Consider the following 19,179-nt stretch of genomic DNA (forward strand, 5'->3'; position numbering starts at 1 on the left):
TTAGTATACATAGGAAGGCAGTGGATTTATGTACATTGATCTTGTATCCTGGAACTTTGCTGTATTTGTTTATTGTTTCTAATAGTTTTTCAGTGGAATCTTTAAAGGTTTTCTATGTACAGAATCATGTCATCTGCAAAAAGTGACACTTTTACTTCTTCCTTCCCAATTTGAATGTGTTTTACTTATTTCTTTTGCCTTAATGCTGTGGCTAGGACTTCCAGCACTATGTTGAGTAAGAGTGGTGAGAGTGGGCATCCTTGACTTGTTCCTGATTTTAGAGGTAAAGCTTTCAGTTTTTTTCCATTGAGTATAATATTGGTTGTGGGTTTATTATATACTTGAGGCCTGGTGGACGAAATTTGTGCACTTGGGGTGGGGGGGTTCCCTCAGTCCAGCCTGTGCCCTCTCGCAGTCCGGGACCCCCCGCTTCTTACTGCCCGCCTGCTGGCTCCTTACCTCTCGGCTCGCTGCTCCTTAGTGCTGTTACAGAGGCAGGAGAGGCTCCTGCCACTGCCGCTACGCTCGCCAGCTGTAAGCCTGGCTTCTGGCTGAGCGGTGCTCCCCTTGTGGGAGCGCACTGACCACCAGGGGGCAGCTCCTGTGTTGAGCGTCTGCCCCCTGGTGATCAGTGAGCATCATAGAGATTGGTCATTCTGCCGTAAAGGTTGCTTAGGCTTTTATTATATAGACTAGAGGCCCAATGCGCATGAAATCATGTGCGAGTAGCTCGCTTCCGCTTGCCTCAGCTGGCTGCCCTGCCCATCGCCACTTGTAGCTCGCGCTCTGCCCTCTGCCGCTTGTAGCTCTCCGTTGCTCATAGCTCTCCGCCATTAGAAGCTCACGCCCTGCCCCGCCCGCCGTGAGAGCTGCTGCTCACAGGCCGGGGGGCGGGGGTGTGTGTGTGAAGGACCAAGAGGAGCTCAGTGCACCTCCTAGTGACTGGTCTTTGGTCATTACGGTGTCACGATCACTGGGTTTTTATTATATAGAAGATGATATGGCCTTTATTATGTTGAGGTATTTTTCTTCTATTCCTATTTTATTGAGTGTTTTAATCATAAATGCATGTTGTATCTTATCAAATGCTTTTTCTGCATCTGTTGATATGATCATATGATTTTTATCCTTTCTTTTGTTAATGTGGTGTATTACATTGATTGATTTGTGTTGAACCATCCTTGTGCCCCTGGAATGAACCCCACTTGATCATGATGTATTATTTTTTTGATGTACTGTTGTATTTGATTTGCTAGTATTTTGTTTAGGGTTTTTGCATTATTATCTTTTTAATACTAGTTTTAAAAAACATTTACAGTTTGTCTTTTATAATAGCTGGTGCAAAAGATTTTGAGGAAATATTTTTTTTTCAAAATAATAGTTCCATTTCAAAACAGGCAAGGAATCAATTGACTTTTAACAATACCATATTTTATTGACATATAATTGTTCTGAAATTTACTCAGTACTAATTCTTTTTAAAAAAATATTTACAGAAATATTTGGTTCACATAAAACTGATGTATTTTATTAATTTACTTTTCCCCTTTAATCCTTTAATTTCTTAGAGGAGGTAAGTTGGGGGCGACCGGGCCTGCAGGGAAGGGCAGTTGTGGGGGACCCAGGCCTGCAGAGGAGGGCAGTTAGGGGTGACCAGGCCTGCAGGGAAGGGCAGTTGGGAGGGACCAGGCCTGCAAGGGAGGGCAGTTGGGGGCGATCGAGCCTGCAGGGGAGGGCAGTTAGGGGTGACCAGGCCTGCAGGGAAGGGCAGTTAGGAGGGACCAGGCCTGCAAGGGAGGGCAGTTGGGGGCGATTGAGCCTGCAGGGGAGGGCAGTTAGGGGTGACCAGGCCTTCAGGGGAGGGCAGTTAGGGTCAATCAGGCTGGCAGGGGAGCAGTTAGGCATCAATCAGGCTGTCAGAGGAGTGGTTAGGGGGTGATTAGGCTGGCAGGCAGAAGTGGTTAGGGGCAATCAGGAAGGCAGGCAGGCGAGCAGTTGGGAGCCAGGAGTCCTGGATTGTGAGAGGGATGTCCGACTGCCCGTTTAGGCCCTGTCCTACCTGGATCGGGCCTAAACGGGCAGTCGGACATCCCTCGAGGGGTCCCAGATTGGAGAGAGTGCAGGCTGGGCTGAGGTACACACACCTCCGTGCACAAATTTCGTGCACCGGGCCTCTAGTCTATATATAAAAAGGCAGTGACCATGACGACTGAAACAACTGATCGGCTGGATGCTCAATACAGGAGCTGCCCCCTGATGGTCAGTGCGTGGCCCTCCCACAGTGGTAGCAGACATTCAGAGGGCAGGTCCACAGCTGCTGGGCTGACCGGGATGAGCGGCGCTCCCACAGCAGGCTGACCCCCACAGGCCACCCCTCACCAGTGCACGAATCACAGCACTAAAAGCTGGCGGTTACTAAGCACCGTCCTTGTGGTGGGCAAAGGCCTCGTACTCTCCACGGAATGTCAGATAATCCCAGAACCCGCGTCACAGGGTTGATCTAAGGGTTTCTATTCATAGCTTTCAGAACGGAATGAGATTATCAGCTTTTAAGTAGTTGAGGAAAAACACACACTGCTCCTTTTTCATTCTCTTCCTCCCGCCTTCTTGCAAGAAAAGACCAACTGGCTCCCAAGGCCCCGTCCTGAGCGCTGTGTGGAGAGCTCACCGGCCCTCGGCTCCAAGTGAGTCTGCCTTCCAATGGCCTTTACACCTAACACCACTGCCTGAGCATATTATTCAACAGATATCACTGACTGAGCACCCACTGTGTCCTAGCCGATGCCCTGGTGATTGTAGAGCAGCAGGGAGCCAGCCACCCTGTCCTACAGCGCGTGCGTTCCTCCAGGAGAGGACAGGGGTGCGTGGAGGAAACAGCCTCGGACAGACGTGAGGTGCAGCTATTAGAGGGCACGGGCACCATGAAAACATGGGGATGAAACCACATAGGGGCTCCACGAGGGGAGGGGCAAAAGTAGGTTCACTGAGGGAAAGTGGACTGATGGAGGAGAGCCAGGTGGATGTCTGGAGAAGGGCATTGGGCAAAGGGGTCACCCTCTGGAGGGGCAGCAGGACGAGCAAGAGGCTGAATGGAAGGGGGTCGAAGCTGGGTCAGGGGGCACATCCTGCAGGGATCGAGGGTCCGTGAGAACCTGCCATCCCCTGAGTGCGGGCGGAGGCACTGGGGCTGTAGGTGAGGATCCGCTGGCTTCTGTGTCAGGAGCAGACTGAGGGGGAAGAGGAAGCAGGGAGACAGAAGGAGGCAACAGCACCCTCCCCGAGGGCAATGCGGAGACAGTGGTAACTGTGGCAGCCGAGGTGGCGGCTTTGGGGTGTGCTGGAGGGAAGCCAGAGCATGAGGAACGATGTGGGGAGAGGGGTGAGGAGGACCCATGCTCGGCTAGGCCCCTGGGTAGGCAGGGTCTCCAGCAGCTGCTGGCAGGGGGCCATCCATTTTGAGGGTCTGACTGTAAAACCCAGACCTTAGTTTGAGCTCCACATGAGGGATGTGGAATGTTCACGACCAGCCTCCCACCCTGAGGTCCAGGAGGCGGGTCATTCCCAGCAGGCTGTCCTAATTCCTCCATGGCCCCCTGCCCCCCAAGCTCTCTTCAGTGATGACAAGTACTTATTGGAAACAAGCAAATGGCTTTATTTTTGGTACAAAAACAACAGAACAGAATGTGCAGTGTTATGGAAAGCAAACGTTGAAAACGAAAATGAAGCCCCCTTTGGACACACAGATCAGCTGTGCCCAGAAGCAGGTCACCCGTGACACAAAAGGGCTCAGGGTCCAATGCAAAGGGCTTGCCCAGGTGGTCCGACTCCAATCCCCGACTCCAGTTTCCAGGACAGAGAAGATCCTGTACCACAGAACAGAATGGCAGAGACCAGCCTCAAGTCCCATGGCCTAAGGCAATGCTTGCCGTGCTTCTGGAGAAAGAAACACTCCTGAGATGCTAGGACAGGGCGATCAGCATCCAGATCACTGCCTCTAACTCGCACCCAGGGTCTGTGGTGCTCCCAGCTCTGCCCCTCCCTCCTCATTCCACGCCCCTCCCTCCTCATTCCACGCCTCTCCCAGGTGAACCACAGATGGCCCTTCCCCTCCATCCTCCGCCCTCCTCAGCTCTGATGGCAGGTAGGGAGTGTGGTGGGTCATGCGGGGAATCTGAGGTCCTTGAGGAAGTGCCGCTTGAAGAGCCAGAGACAGTGTCTGTCCACCTGCCCCCTGGATGAACCCATTAACTCACTGACCTCATGAGTGCATGTTTAGAACTGGTCCCCCTCCCTCCCTCCGACTCTGTCACTGCAAAACTTGGCTGTTTTAGGCAAGTCGACCTCTGGAGTGTTAATTCTCTCTCCTTTAAAATAAGAACAAGAGCCCGGTGGGCGTGGCTAAGTGGTTGAAAGTAGACCTATGACTCAGGAGGTCAAGGTTTGACTTCCTGTCAGGGCACATGCCCAGGTTGTGGTCTTGATCACCAGTGTGGGGCGTGCAGGAGGCCGCTGATCCATGATTCTCTCTCATCATTGATGTTTCTCTCTCTCTCTCCCTCTCCCTTCCTCTCTGAAATCAATGGAACATATCCTATATAATAAAAGCCTAATATTCATATTGTCCCCTCAACCAGGAGTTTGACCGCTTTCTATGACGTGCGCTGACCACCAGGGGGCGGTGCAGAACATGTTGGGCATCGGCGACGAGGCACTGGCAGTGGATGGCAGTGGAGGTGCTGCCGGCCCCAATGGGCTTCTGAGACCACAGGGGTCGGTCAGGCTCACTGTGAGTTCACGCAGGAGCTGATCTGCCGAGGCCGGCTGGGAGAGAGTACGCTGCCCGCCCAGGGCCGCTAGGTGACCCAGAGGCCCATCTGCACCCCGGCCCATGGTGTCTAGCTGTGCTTACCACATCTCTGCGTGGGGACTCAGGCGCCGTGACTCAGGCAGAGGGGGGCAAGTGGGGGCCTAGGGGCCCAGCTGCTGCCCAAGGCCCAGAGGTCAGCTGGGACCTGCCCTTCCATGCTAGACACTCACACTTCAATCTCCAGCCAGGCCACACGGACTGTACCCGTGCACGAATTTCATGCACCGGGCCTTTATCTATATATATAAAAGCCTAAGTGACTAAACGACCATTTGACCGGTTGCTATGATGCACACTGACCACAAGGGGGCAGATGCTCAATGCAGGAGCTGCCCCCTGGTGGCCAGTGCGCTCCCACAGCGGAAGTGCTGCTCAGCTGATTGACTGGTGCCAGATGCTGGGCTCATGGCTGGCATTTGCTGCTGTGGCGGTGTGAGCCTCTGCTGCCTCCATGACCGTGTGCTACCAAACTGTAGCGGCAGCAGGCACAGTGGGGCCAGAATGAGCGGGATGAGTGGGAGTGGCACCCGGCTCGGGCTCCTCCCCAGCCGCTTGCCGCTTCGTGCACTACTACATCCCTTGAGGGGTCCCGGATTGCGAGAGGGCACAGGCCAGGCTGAGGGACCGCACTGGTGCACGAATCTGTGCACCGGGCCTCTAGTATATATGTAAAAGACTAAGCGAACTGTTACAACTGAATGACCGGAATGACTGGTTGACCAGTCGCTATGACGCTCACTGACCACCAGGGGGCAGACGTTCACCGCAGGAGCTTCCCCTTGGTGGTCAGTGTGCTCCCACAGCCAACCTCCTGCAGCCCCTTCCTCTGGCTGCCCAACCTTTCACGGCCTCTCCTCTACCCGCCCCCCCCCCCCCCCACCAACCTCCCACGGCCCCTCTCCCCCACCGGCCAGTCAACCTCCTGTGGCTCCTCCCCCCCGGCCGGCCCCCCCATTGGCCCTGATCGGGCAGGCCGGCTGGCCAACCTCTCAGGATCCCTCCCCCCGGCCAGCCAGCCCCCCGATAGGCCTTGATCACCAGCCAGGCTGAGGGACCCCAACCGTGCACGAATTTGTGCACCAGGCCTGTAGTAATTATATAATAAACAACTAAATTCACCACTTCATCCATGACTCAAAACACTATCAATAACTTGCATTGACCTGTGTGTTTCTCCCCATCTCATGCCCCTCTCACCTTCCCAGAGGTAACCACTGTTCTGAATTTTGTTTTTTTCTCTTGATTTTTCTTATAATTTCATCACTTAAATTGTGATACTAATAAATTGTTTTAGTTTAGTTTGTTTATGAACCCTATATAAATGGTATTATACTATATGTAGTCTTCTGAGACTTGGTTATTTATTCAATATTGTTTTGGGAAAATTCGTCCGTGTTTTTTAGTGCAGTTCTGATTCATTCCTTTTCACAGCTATTACTCTTCATCTATATTAATACACTATAGTATATATAACCTTCTACAATTAGGAACCAACCTTTTCCAGGTATAATAGCCAGACACTAAGATGGCCTCCAATGATCTATGCTTCTTAATATTATGCCTTTGTGTAGACTCCCTCCTGCATTGAGTAGGGTTGCCCTCTGTGTCAGTAGAGTATTGAGAAAGTGATGATGAAACTTGTGGCTTCCCCAGTTCTATCTATCTGGAGAAAGCCAGAAGCCATGTCATGGTGACACACAAGCAGACCTATGAAGAAACCCCTGTGGGGAGGTACTGAAGCTTCTAGTAACAATATTACCAATAATTCATCTGTATGAGTGAGCCATCTGTAGCTCCAATCAAGCCTTCACATGATTGTAGATCTTGCCAATGTCTCTTGACTACAATCTCCTGAACCTGAGCCAGCACCTCCCTACTTAGCTGCTTCCAAATTTCTAACTCACAGAAAATGAGAGGTTATAAATGTTTATTGTTTTTGGCAAATATATTTTGAGGTAACCTGTTATGCAGCTATAAATAATAAATAAACTGGCTTTTTGATGATGTGAACATTTTGTAAACATTTTTATATCTGTCTTCAGATGTGTATGTACAAGACCGGGTAGTGGACCAAGATGTGAGATTGTTGGGTTGAAGATTATAAAAATGTTTAACTTGGAGATCTCATGCCAATTTTTCCAAAGTGGTTGTACTAATTTATATTTTGTTGAGCAATGTGAATCAGAATCTCCATTCTACTCCATTCTTCTTAACTTTTGGCATTGTCAGGCTCTTTAATCTTGTCTAGTCTGGTGAGTGTAAAATAATATCTCTTTACAGTTTTATTCCCTGCCTCAGCATTAAAACAGTAGTCTCTTATATTTTCTCCTAAAAAGTTTAAAGTTTTGATTTTCACATTTATGTCCTTAATCCATTCCACTGCTGCCACCATGTAATAATGTCAGTATATGGAGAGAGGTAGGTATTTAATTTTTTACCTATGTAGTTAAGCAGTTGTCCCAGTTATTGAAAAGTCCATCTTTTCTCCAGCAATATGTCAGTGTTGTCTGTGTCATATTAATCTGTTATGTGGATTTGTTTTGGAGTTTCATTCTATTCTATTGGTCAGTTTGTTTATTCCAGTACTAATGACATAGTGTCTTAATTACTGTCATACTTAGTAAGGCAAGTCTTCCTATCATTATTTTTCTTTAGGAGTGTCTTAGCTATTCTTGGCCATTCTTCTTCCATAGTATTTTCTTAAATAGCTTTTCAAGTTTTTGTGAGGAAAAAAAAAAGTTGGGTTTGAGTGGAATTGCATTGACTCCATTTATCAACTAGAGGAAATTGGTATATTCACAGTATTGAATGTTTCTATCCATGAATGTGGTATATCTATCTATTTATGCATCTTTAATGTCTTTCAGTAACATTTTATCGTATTCTGCTTATAGGTTTAACTTATCTTTTTATTAGACTTATTCTTATGTATATTTTATTTTTTGTTATTATAAATTGTCCTTTTAAAAACTTGTTTTATAACTTATAGTTGCTGGTATTTATAAATACACTTCATTATAAATACACTAAATTCTCTTTTTATTCCTAATAATGTAGCTAGAGATTTTTCTTATTTTTTTATTCTTGAAAATCTTGTTAGTTCATTTTTTCTTGTTTTGTTGTTGATATTGTTTTAGATAGTTATATCATCTGCAAATAATAACTTTGTTTTCCTATTTTCAATTTTTATACATTTTAATTTATTTTTCCATATCTTATACTGGCTTTAACCTCCTCCAGAACAACTTTGACTAGAAGTGGTTAATAGTAAAGTGATAATGATGGGCATTCTTTTCTGGTACCTGATTTTAAAGAGAATCTTTACCAAGAAGAGTTGTTTTACTGTATTTTTTTTTGAACCCTATATCATGTTAAGGATTTTCCTTTTTATTCCTAGTTAGCTATGACTTCTCTTCTAAAAATGAGTATCAAAGTTGAGTATCATTTTTTATCAAATACTTTTTCTGCAGATATGGATGTTATTATGTTTTTTTCCTTTATGCTAATTTAATTCGTAAAAAAATTAATTTTGCAATGTACTACTTTCTGAGTTTATTGTCAACAGATGGGTCTCTCTGGGTCCTTTAATGTTTGAAGTGAAGTCTAGTAAAATTCTTGACTCATGGCCATAGGAAGGGATTCTACCACCGTGTGCTTATGTAGACAGTAGTAATGAGAGCTATTTGGCATAGTTTGTTTAAGCGTAGATCTAGTAACATAAATGGCTTAATGTTTCACAAAGTGTCCTTGTGCTGACAACTGCAGTGCCACAGAGTTAATTTCCTGTAATTAATCGTTTGGCTAAGTGATGGTTGTCTTCTGTGCTGAAAAACTATTTTGTGGGCCAGGAGGGTTCAGAGCTCTTTGCTTTTGAAATAAGAGATTTTGCTGCCTTCAAATCCTTTGTTAATTTAGGCAAGGTATGAATTGTGTGTATTGTTTTCTGAATAAAGTAAATAACCACTGTAATTAATATGGTAGCTTAAACAGTTTGCTTGAAGTTTCAGATTCCTAATTCTCTCTTTTTAACATTAGATAATTGCACTATCACAGAGCCTCCTCAAATCTTTCTGAGTTCATCTCCTGTTAGTCCCAGGATGTGGGTATTGTTGAAATATGGTACAAACATGAAATTCTAGAAAGCACTATCTTTTCATGAAGAATTGGGAAATTCTAGAAACCAAAAAGAAATTCATTCTGAAGGCTCTTAAATAACATTCTCAGTTGTTAACATATTTAGGGAAAGTCAGGCTCCACAGATTTTCCCCTTAAATAAACAATAAGGAGTGCACAATCAGTAAACATCGGATATGAGTGTGGCTTAAATGACTTATGTGCAATATACTGTGGTCTTCATAAAGCTTAACTTTGCCATTAAGCTTTATTGCTGGTGTTACTAGTATAACTTTCTGGGCTTAAGAGTAAATTGTTTGATTATATGCTCAAGTTTTTCTTCATTTTTTTTCTATAGTAAATGGTAAGTTTCTCACTTTGAACTAATAAGTACAATATGTGGGATCAGTTGAAATAATCAAAATAATAATAATAATAAAGCAGTTATTGCATATTTCAACCCTGATAAGAAATTGGGTAAAAGTGTGGGGTTCTATTAGATGGTATGTGGGGTACTATTAGATGGTATGTGGCCAAGGAATTAACTAAATCGTGACCAAATCAATCAGTACTTCTGACCAGATTTTCATTGGAAGATGTATTCATTCCTATGAATTGGACTGATTTGGATATCCTTAGAGTTTGAGCACAAATTAATTGGAGCCCAATTAGTTTTGATTTATGTGGATTACAAATATTTGTAAAGGAATTTATGGTTTGCACAATGTTTTTATGTACATTCTTTCATATAATCTTCATAATTGCCTTATAAAAGGGAATTGTGTTTTGTTGTTGTTCCCATTACTAGTTGTGACTTTCTTAAAGTCATTCACCTACCAGATGGTAGAATTGAGATTAAAAAAAAAAACACACCACTTTTTTTCTCTTTCATTTCAAACATACTATATCAAATTGCTTGGGAAACTAAGGAATTATTTTAGATAGGCTTGGATTGGAACCAGGTATTCCTATTCTGAGCCAAATCTCAATCTAAACATAGATTACATTTGCTATGGAAGCTACTGTTTTCTGTGCACCAAAGGCCCATTTTACCCTGGCCTTTTTCTTCCTGGTCTGTTCTAGCCTGATTCCCTTATTCTCCAGCCTTTTCCCCAGTGCCCATATGTCTGTACACACACACACACACACACACACACACACACACACACACACACTCTCTTTCTCTCTCTCCAAAACATATATTTTTGCAAAGGAGCCTCAGAACTATCCTAACATATAAAAACCCTGGGTCTGTCACATCCAAAACGACCGGAGGCTCGACCAACTGGAAGTCAGTCCTGCAGTCAGCGCTGGGTTGCCGTGGCGATCCAGCACTGACTGCTATGGCTGCAGGCACGGTGACCCAGCACTGACTGCTGAGGGGGCTGCGAATCAGGCCTGGAGAGAGGCCTCAGGAGAGAGGCAGGATCTGATCCATAGCTTCTGTGCAGCTGTTGATCAGCACTTGCCTCTCTCTTTCTCTCTGGGCCTGGCCAGCAGCTGTGCCTCCATTTCTCTCCAGGCCTCCACCGGGGCTGCTGATCAGCCCCACCTTTCTGATCAGGCCACATTGATAGGCCCAAAGACGCTTTCTGACATAGAAACCGACCAATCAGAACCAAATCCGGGTGAACTGTGAGGAGCCAATGGCTGCCTAGGAGGCGGAGCTTTTGATGCTGAGTGGCATAAAAACCGACCAATCAGAACCAAATCTGGGTGAACTGTGAGGATCCAATGGCTGCCTAGGAGGCAGAGATTGTAATGCTGACTGGCATAGAAACCGACCAATCAGAACGAAATTGGCCGGCAGAAGAGGGCGGTTGGGGGCGAGATCAGGCCTGCAGGGGAGGGCAGTTGGGGGCGAGATCAGGCTGGCAGGGGAGGGCAGTTGGGGGCAATCAGGCCGGCAGGGGAGAGCAGTTGGGGGCGAGATCAGGCTGGCAGGGGAGGGCAATTGAGGGTGAGATCGGACCGGCAAAGGAGGGCAGTTGGGGGTGACCAGGCCGGCAGGGGAGGGAGGGCAATTGGGGGCAATTGGGCAGGCAGGGGAGCAGTTAGGTGTTAATCAGGCCGGCAGGGGAGCAGGTAGGGGATGATCAGGCTGGCAGGCAGAAGCAGTTAGGGGCAATCAGGCAGGCAGGCAGGCGAGTGGTTAGGAGCCAGCAGTCCCGGATTGTGAGAGGGATGTCCGACTGCCAGTTTAGGTGTAAATTGGCAGTCCATCCCCCGAGGGGTCCCAGATTGGAGAGGGTGCAGGCTGGGCTGAGGGGCACCCCCCCCTCCAGTGCACGAATTTCGTGCACCAGGCCTCTAGTAAGCTATAATAATATATAAACAATATAAACACGAATCCTGGGAGTATTCTGAGCTAACCTTTGCAGTTTCTGAGTAACCTGGATATTTGGATGGGTCTTTTGGTTCCTCATAAATCTCTGATACCGATTCACATATTGTACTTTTAATTGCAAGTAGGCTATTGTGAACTGGACTTCCAGAGTCTGACTTAGTGAACAAAGATTCTTTGGGACCAAACCAGCTCCAGGAGTTCCAGGAATTAACCCAGTTTTACTTCTCTTGTGGTATATTTTGCACATTCATCATTGCTTTTAGAATGTGAGGTGGAAAAGCCTTCTCTTGCAAAAATTATCTATATCTAGTTCCATTTATACTTGCCTAAAAGCAAACAGACCTAAAACTAAGACCTAATGTATCTTTTTGTACATTTTGTAAGTGCTCAGGCCATATTTTGAGCAAACAGGGCAATAAGAAATATTCTACTGTTTCATGTTTTGAAATACTGGCTAGATAAAGATTACACATGACAAGTTACTTACAGCTTTATTTATATGTACTGGGTTCTCTGTTGGAATCATAGAAGGGAAGAAGATATGATAATTGCTTTGTGTAGTTCACAGAATGAAATCGCAAACTGAGGTGTTTTGAATCTAGTTTATACTGTAACATTTCTTGGAGACCATATTTAAACAGCAGTGGTTATCATGAAGTATACAACATGTCAGCTGTGTCCGAATTCATATCAGTAAAAACCTTCCACCACTTTATTCCCTATAACCTAACCTCCATCAGATAATACTAAATAAACTATGTCGAGTGCACATATTAATATATATCAAATGTATCAAATAGCTTCCTGGCTGCATTTTCAGTATTATCTGTGGTCGTGCAGGTTATAGCTCTGAATTTTTATTAGGAAAACGAAATTGAGGATTTTAAATGTCCCTGATTTAATTTCACCAGCTGTGCCACAGCCATGGAAAATAACTGGAGAGGGTAAAAATGTAACTGCAAATAAGAGAGCAACAGAGCTCTTCTTTTTCGTGGCGCCTTGGAGGCTGCTGGCTGCTTCAGGATGAAGCTCAAGATCTCTTTCCCAGCCACTGGCTGCCAGAAACTCATTGAAGTGGGCAATGAACGCAAACTTCGCACCTTTTATGTGAAGCGTCTGGCCATAGAAGTTGCTGCTGATGCTCTGAGTGAAAGAAACTCACTACAGACTGATTCATTTGCCTTTTAGCATAACCATTATTGCTTGTCTCATTTTCGGTTCTTATAAGTGTATTTCTAATAGCACATGATCTCACTCATCTAGTGGAAATAATGAACAACATAGACTGATAAACAAGAATAGACCCAGAGCCGAAACCGGTTTGGCTCGGTGGATGGAGCGTCGGCCTGCAGACTCAGGGGTCCCGGGTTCGATTCCGGTCAAGGGCATGTACCTTGGTTGCGGGCGCATCCCCGGTGGGGGGTGTGCAGGAGGCAGCTGATCGATGTTTCTCTCTCATCAATGTTTCTGGCTCTCTGTCCCTCTCTCTTCCTCTCTGTAGAAAGTCAATAAAATATATTTAAAAAAAAGAAAAAAGAGAATAGACCCAAAAACAAGGAGGCATGGATCAGACTGTCTAGCCTCAGAGGGAGGGGAGGAGAGGGTGGGAGTAAAGGGGAGAGATCAACCAAAGGACTTGTGTGCAAGCATATGAGCCTAACCAGCGGTTAAGGACAACAGGGGGGTGGGGGCATGTGTGGGGAGGGGTGTGGGCTGGGAATGGGGGGATCAGGACAAATATGTGATACCTTAATCAATAAAGAAATTAAAAAAAAAAAGAATGGAAGGGTTATGTGGTTCAAATCAGTGGTGGGAACGACAAACAAGGTTTCCCCATGAAGCAGGGTGTCTTGACCCATGGCCGAGTCCACCTGCTGCTGAGTAAGGGGCAATCCTGTTACAGACCAAGGAGAACTGGAGAGAGAAAACAAAAATCTGTTCGGGGTTGCATTGTGGATGCCAATCTCATTGTTCTCAACTTGGTCATTGTAAAAAAAAAAGGGGGAGAAAGATATTCCTGGTCTCCCTGTGCCTTGTCACCTGGGGCCCAAAAGAGCTAGCAGTATCCACAAACTTTTCAGTCTCTAAAGATGATGTCCACAAATACGTTGTGAGGAAGCCTCAAGAAACTTAGGACTAAAGCACCCAAGATTCAGAGTCTTGTTACTCCACGTGTTCATCCATACAAATGCAGGGGTATTGCTCTGAAGAAACAACGTGCTAAGAAAAACAAGGAAGAGGCCACAGAATATGCTAAACTTTTGGCTAAGAGAATGAAGGAGGCCAAAGAAAAACGCCAGGAACAGATTGCGAAGAGACGTAGACTGTCCTCTCTGAGAGCTTCTACCTTTAAATCTGAGTACAGTCAAAAATGAGATTTTGTAACTAACAAATAAAGGAGAGCAAATATCAAAGAGAGAGAGAGAGAGAGAGAGAGAGAGAGAGAGAGAGAGAGAGAGAGAGCGAGCAACAGACAAGTGGCTTTTGCTTCATACTTACCTGCTTTGCATCTGCTGCTGTAAGGTTTAGGGTCTCAAGTAGTAATTAGTCTCCTAACTTATGTATCATCACTTCAATGATTTGCAGCGCGTATTTTTAGTTATTCTCCTATAGAATAAGAATATAATTGTTAGTTGATGTTTAATCTTGGGAATCTTGAAAACGATTCTTTAAAATGTGAATCTTTCCCCCTTCTATCTTTTACAAATACCCATTGAGCTCCAAATATGCCAGACATTGTGTTAGGAACCTGACCTCATGGAGATCGAAGTCTACAGAGGGAATGAATGTGTTAGTCAACATTGTGGAGTATTTAGAGCTTTTAAAAAGCCTTTTTAAGATATAATGGACATAGAGCATTGTGTAAGTTTAAGGTTCACAGTATGCTGATTTGATGGCACTATATTTGCAAAATGATTAGCACAATAAGGTTACCGTAGTTAACACATCCCTCACCTCACTCTCTTTCAAGTATACAATACAGTATTAACTATAGTCACCATGCTGCCCATAGCTCCCCAGAACTCTAAAATATGAATCTTGAAAAGGACTCTAGCATAAAAAATATTTTATAATTTCACTTTTGTTTAAATGGTCACAATGAAATAATTGTATAAATTGTTCTATTTAGAAATCAGGTATGTTGAGGCTAATGAAAAATAACTGAACAGTTTATATTTAGAAGAAATATTGTATTAGCAGAGTGATAGAGTAAAAATGCAAGAAGTCCCTTGTAGATAGTCAATTTAGTTGTGGAATTGCTAGCAAAGAGCACTATGTAGAATCTCTCATTATGAACATTTCTCTTTAATTTGTATAATGAGTCACTAGTGAAATGTACACAGACTTGTGGAACTTTTAACTGGTAAGACTAAGTCTCAGATATAAATAGCCCTTACAATATTGCTTTTTTATAATGATGTTTATAAGTCTAAGTCTCATATATTTTACTTGTGGTTATTTGGCAGTTTGATTTGGCAGCTAGAGAGTAAGTCCCTACTTGGGCCATGGCCATGGCCATGTCTTATTTGACTAACCATTTGCACCCTCATATCTTGTAAATTGCCCATCTTATAGACTAGGATATGTTCCTTAAGAAAATATAGACACATTCATATAGAACTTACAGAATTTTAAGTTAAGTATTCACAGCAGAAAAATACTTTCATGTTAAGTAAAAAAACTTTCTCAGTCAAAAATAGTCTTACATTCATTCTAGTTATTGCTACACTCTGCTACCTATGAAAATGACTCAGTTTTTAAAGTTAATTATAAAATGTACCATTGAATGGAAATGGGGGTTTGCTTAGTGGTAGCAAATCAATTGGGTTCCTCAATCAGAGGAATATTCAGTCTTATTATTGTCATGAATGTAGTTTTTAAATGATTTTATTAACAGTTATGGATTGACTAAATTAGTTTAATTTTTCCATTGTATGTGTTGCATTTTTTTCTTTTAATTTAGGAATAGTGGGTTGTTGTTTTTTACTGTTCACGGAAACCCTGGGAAAAGCTATCTATAATTTAAGTGCAAAATTAGACTTTGATAAATCATAATTTTATATTATTATTGTTCACTGGACTGCCATTTGTAGATTATGGTTTCCAGACATTGAATGCAACATAGTTTCGTTTTTTAAAAATTAAATTTATTGGGGTAATAAGATTAACCAAATTTATTGGTTATTAAGATTATATAGGTTTCAAGTGTCGATTTCTATGACACATGATCTGTATATTCCATTGTGTTCCCACTACCCAAAGTCAAATCATCTTCCATCACCATATATTTGGTTTTCTTTTCTCTTTCCTACCTACCCTCTTATCCCCCTTCCCTCTGGTAACCACCATTTGTTGTCCATCTATGAGTTCCAGTTTTATATCCCACATATGAGTGAAAACATATAGTTCTTAACCTTTTCTGACTGACTTATATTACTTAGCCTAATATTCTCAAGGTCCATTCATGTTGTTGCAAATGGCAGTATTTCATCTTTTCTTATGGTTGGGTAGTACTCCAATGTATATATGTACCACATCTTCTTTATCCAGTCCTCTATTGCAAACACTTTAGTTTCCATAGTTTCATTATTAAAAGGGCTATTTTTTTCCTTTTAGAGTTGTTTTTTAATTACATTAGATTTAATTTATAGCTACATTTTGTATTTATGTATTTTTCTCCTTTTGACTATCTGCATGTTCCAGGACAGTGGTCGGCAAACTCATTAGTCAACAGAGCCAAATATCAACAGTACAACGACTGAAATTTCTTTTGAGAGCCAAATTTTTTAAACTTAAACTTCTTCTAACGCCACTTCTTCAAAATAGACTCGCCCAGGCCGTGGTATTTTGTGGAAGAGCCACACTCAAGGGGCCAAAGAGCCGCATGTGGCTTGCGAGCTGTAGTTTGCCAACCACTGTTCCAAGAGAAGACATTCTGACCTTATAGATAGCATATGCTTACAATTTATCTTAAAAGTAAGTTACAGTTTTTGAAACTACTTGGAGATATTTTAAAATCTTTATATATAAAAGCCTAAGCGACAGAACGACTGGTTGACCAGTTGCTATGATGTGCACTGACCACCAGGGGGCAGACTCTCAACGCAGAGCTGTCCCCTGGTGGTCAGTGCACTCCCAAAGCCAACCTCCCGTGGCCCCTCCTCCCACCAGCCAACCTCTTGTGGCCCCGATTGCTGGCCAGGCCGAGGGACCCCACCCGTGCACGAATTCATGCACTGGGCCTCTAGTTAGATGATAAAGAACTAAAACTAAATAGTAAGTTTAGCTAAGTTCAATTCAACAACATTAGGTATCTGTATGTACTATCAGGTATTGTGTTTTGTGACATGAGAGATATAATGATGAAAAAACTTGATACCTCTGTCCTGGTGCTTATAATCTTTTCCCTGACCTAGACAAATATATAAATAACAACAGTGCAAGGCAGCCTTTGATGAGGATATAGAATAGACATCAACAAAGTACAGTGGAAAATCAGGATAGAGAGATTAATCTCGACTGGGCGGATCAAGGAAGTTCTCATGGAGTAGGCAGGATTGAGTAGAGCTTAATTTATTGCTTTCATTCATTCTAGACTGTCTTCTGAAGATTGATGTCTATTTCCTTGAGCTCTTTAATTTTGTGCCCAATTTGGATAAGCATGGCACAAATCCAGCAGGGAGGTCCAGATGAAAAAGAAAAGACTACAGCATTGAAAGGTACATACTTAAATTGCTTTTTTAGGATATTTTCATTGTGCCTGATGAAGGTATAGGAATATTTAGGTGACCTGCTGTTTATTTCAATTCTAAAATAAAAACAGTACTTAATCTGTTTGTAATTATTTGTGTTCCTACAACAACTATTTCATTGTCTGAGATATAGTCTGTACTCAGCAAATAAATCATAGAATCATGTAATTTTACAGTCAGAATTCTTAATATTTTTCTTATTCAAGGCCATATAAATTTATGGTAGTGATGTTATCCTATTTTTGTTGTTCTCGATGTCATACTAATTTAGTATAGTGATCTGCCTAATCCTGCATTTTATCCTTGTGGCATTGGCATGAGGGATATATTATGAGAGGCCCTTCATGTTAACATCTCAGAAGGAATCTGCCTTAGACATTTTTTGGAATTTTTGAGTTCTAGACTTAAAAAAAAAACAAACCTGCTATCTAAAATAATTTTACCTCTAAAAGAAGTATTCATTATGGACCTGTAAGTTTTCTTTATTATCATATATTTCAGTCTCACTGTCTAGTGACTTGCCCAAGATCAGATTATCTAAGTAACTTGTGCAAGGTCTCACAGTTACTTTGTTTGGTAGTAGAAAAAATATATTTTGGGTTTTCTAAATGTTGAGATGCCAACTATGCCAGCTGATAAAAGTCTCTTTTGTGGGAATGGCTGGGGGCAGGGGGTGGTGGTCAATTGGGGAAAAAGGAGACATATGTAAAACTTTAGACAATAAAAAAAAAAAAGTCTCTTTTACTTGATTCAGCATAGAGTCTATTTGGTCTTCAAGATGCTTTGTAGGAGACGCTCCAGGTGAATATGTACCAGACTGTCTTCGTTTTGGCCACTTCTCTGAATATCTAGCTGCTGTCCTACACTGCAATGCTTGGCTGGATGATAAAGATACCTCAAGAATCCCTTTTACTGCCTCCTTTTATCTCTTCATGAAATCCTAAAGCTTACATAGGATAAAGCCACCAGTTGACTCACCTTGTCCCTGCTTTTAAAGCAAATGATCTGTCGAAGGGATGGTGTAACTAGCCCTTATCTACAAAAATGGAAAATGGCTTTCCATTGCTTTCTTCTCACAAATGTGAAGTCTTGAAGGTAACTTTGAAGGCTCTTGCTCTAAATAGCTTTAAGATAGGTGCCATTAATTATATTAAGAAAACTTGGAAAAGCTGGTAGCAGTGGTAGTGGTTGTAGTGGGAAATAAGAGTTAGCTTTTATATGTATTAAACTAAGATGCCCCTTAAACATGAAGGTGGAAAAGTTGAGTGTGGAGTATGGGAGAGCATGTGGGTTAGAATAATAGTTTTGGGAATCATTAATGTAGAGATAATATTTAAAGTTATGATCATGATTGAGATCACCAACAATGTCAGTGTAGCCAGAAAAGAGAACACATCTGAAGATTCAACCCTGGGGCATCTCAACCTTAGGGTCAGGAAGATAAGGAGAAACCTGCTAAAGGGGCTGAAAATGAATCTCTAGTAAGATAGGCTGAGAACCAGGAGCAAGAGAGAGGTCCTTAACCTTAAATGAAGATTATGGGAATAATTAATTTAGTCATGATCATGAGTCAGGCTAGATGAGGACTGAGAATATACTTTTGGTTTTGACAGTGTGGACATCATTGGTAATCTTCACAAAAAGCTGTTTCAACGAATTGTTGGAAATGAAAGCATGTTATAGAATCTGTGTAGAGAATAGAAGAGAGGAATTGGAGACAGCTGTAGTCAACCCTCTGGAAGGTTTTACTGCATGCTTGTATCCTTCTGGAATGACCAGTACACTCAGAAAAATAGATTTCCTGGGTTTCCACATAGTTATATTTTGAGCATCTTCAACATTACATGGTAATGTGAAAATTTGGTGTTCCAATTTATACTTACACCAGCAGTATATACGAGTTGAGATTGATTTTCTGGAGTTTGGAGGTAGTATGGTGACATTAAAAGAATATGAATAGTATTCTAAAAATGGAACTATTTGGATACAAACTCAGATTTTTTTCTGAAAGTTGCTTAACTGAAACTTTTTCTTCATTGTATAATATGAATAAGAAGGCTTAGTACACATGAGCTTATAATGATTAATGAAGAAGTCAG

At 42.8% G+C, this 19,179-nt stretch overlaps 1 protein-coding gene and 1 pseudogene across 6 annotated transcripts in view; both read left to right on the plus strand.

Moving 5' to 3' along the window:
• The window catches only part of ARB2A (ARB2 cotranscriptional regulator A), a 372,775-nt gene that overhangs the window by 17,646 nt on the left and 335,950 nt on the right, over nt 1–19,179 (plus strand). For 2 of the 5 annotated variants that reach the window (XM_079790343.1, XM_079790344.1), the window contains exon 2: nt 16,924–17,047. The exons of 2 other annotated variants lie outside the window; for them this stretch is intronic. In XM_079790343.1, the coding sequence (XP_079646469.1) occupies nt 16,942–17,047 (106 nt within the window). In that variant the 5' untranslated portion in view covers nt 16,924–16,941. Of the gene's footprint in view, nt 1–16,923; nt 17,048–19,179 lie in introns of those variants that run through there. One more of the 5 variants, XM_079790346.1, reaches the window with a different exon arrangement.
• On the plus strand, nt 12,351–13,725 carry LOC307114633 (small ribosomal subunit protein eS6-like; annotated as a pseudogene). The gene is made up of 2 exons: nt 12,351–12,474; nt 13,107–13,725. The product of its transcript is annotated as a small ribosomal subunit protein eS6-like (transcript).

The sequence above is a fragment of the Cnephaeus nilssonii genome, assembly GCF_951640355.1.
Source record: "Cnephaeus nilssonii genome assembly, chromosome: 2".
Taxonomy (NCBI): Eukaryota; Metazoa; Chordata; class Mammalia; order Chiroptera; family Vespertilionidae; genus Cnephaeus; species Cnephaeus nilssonii.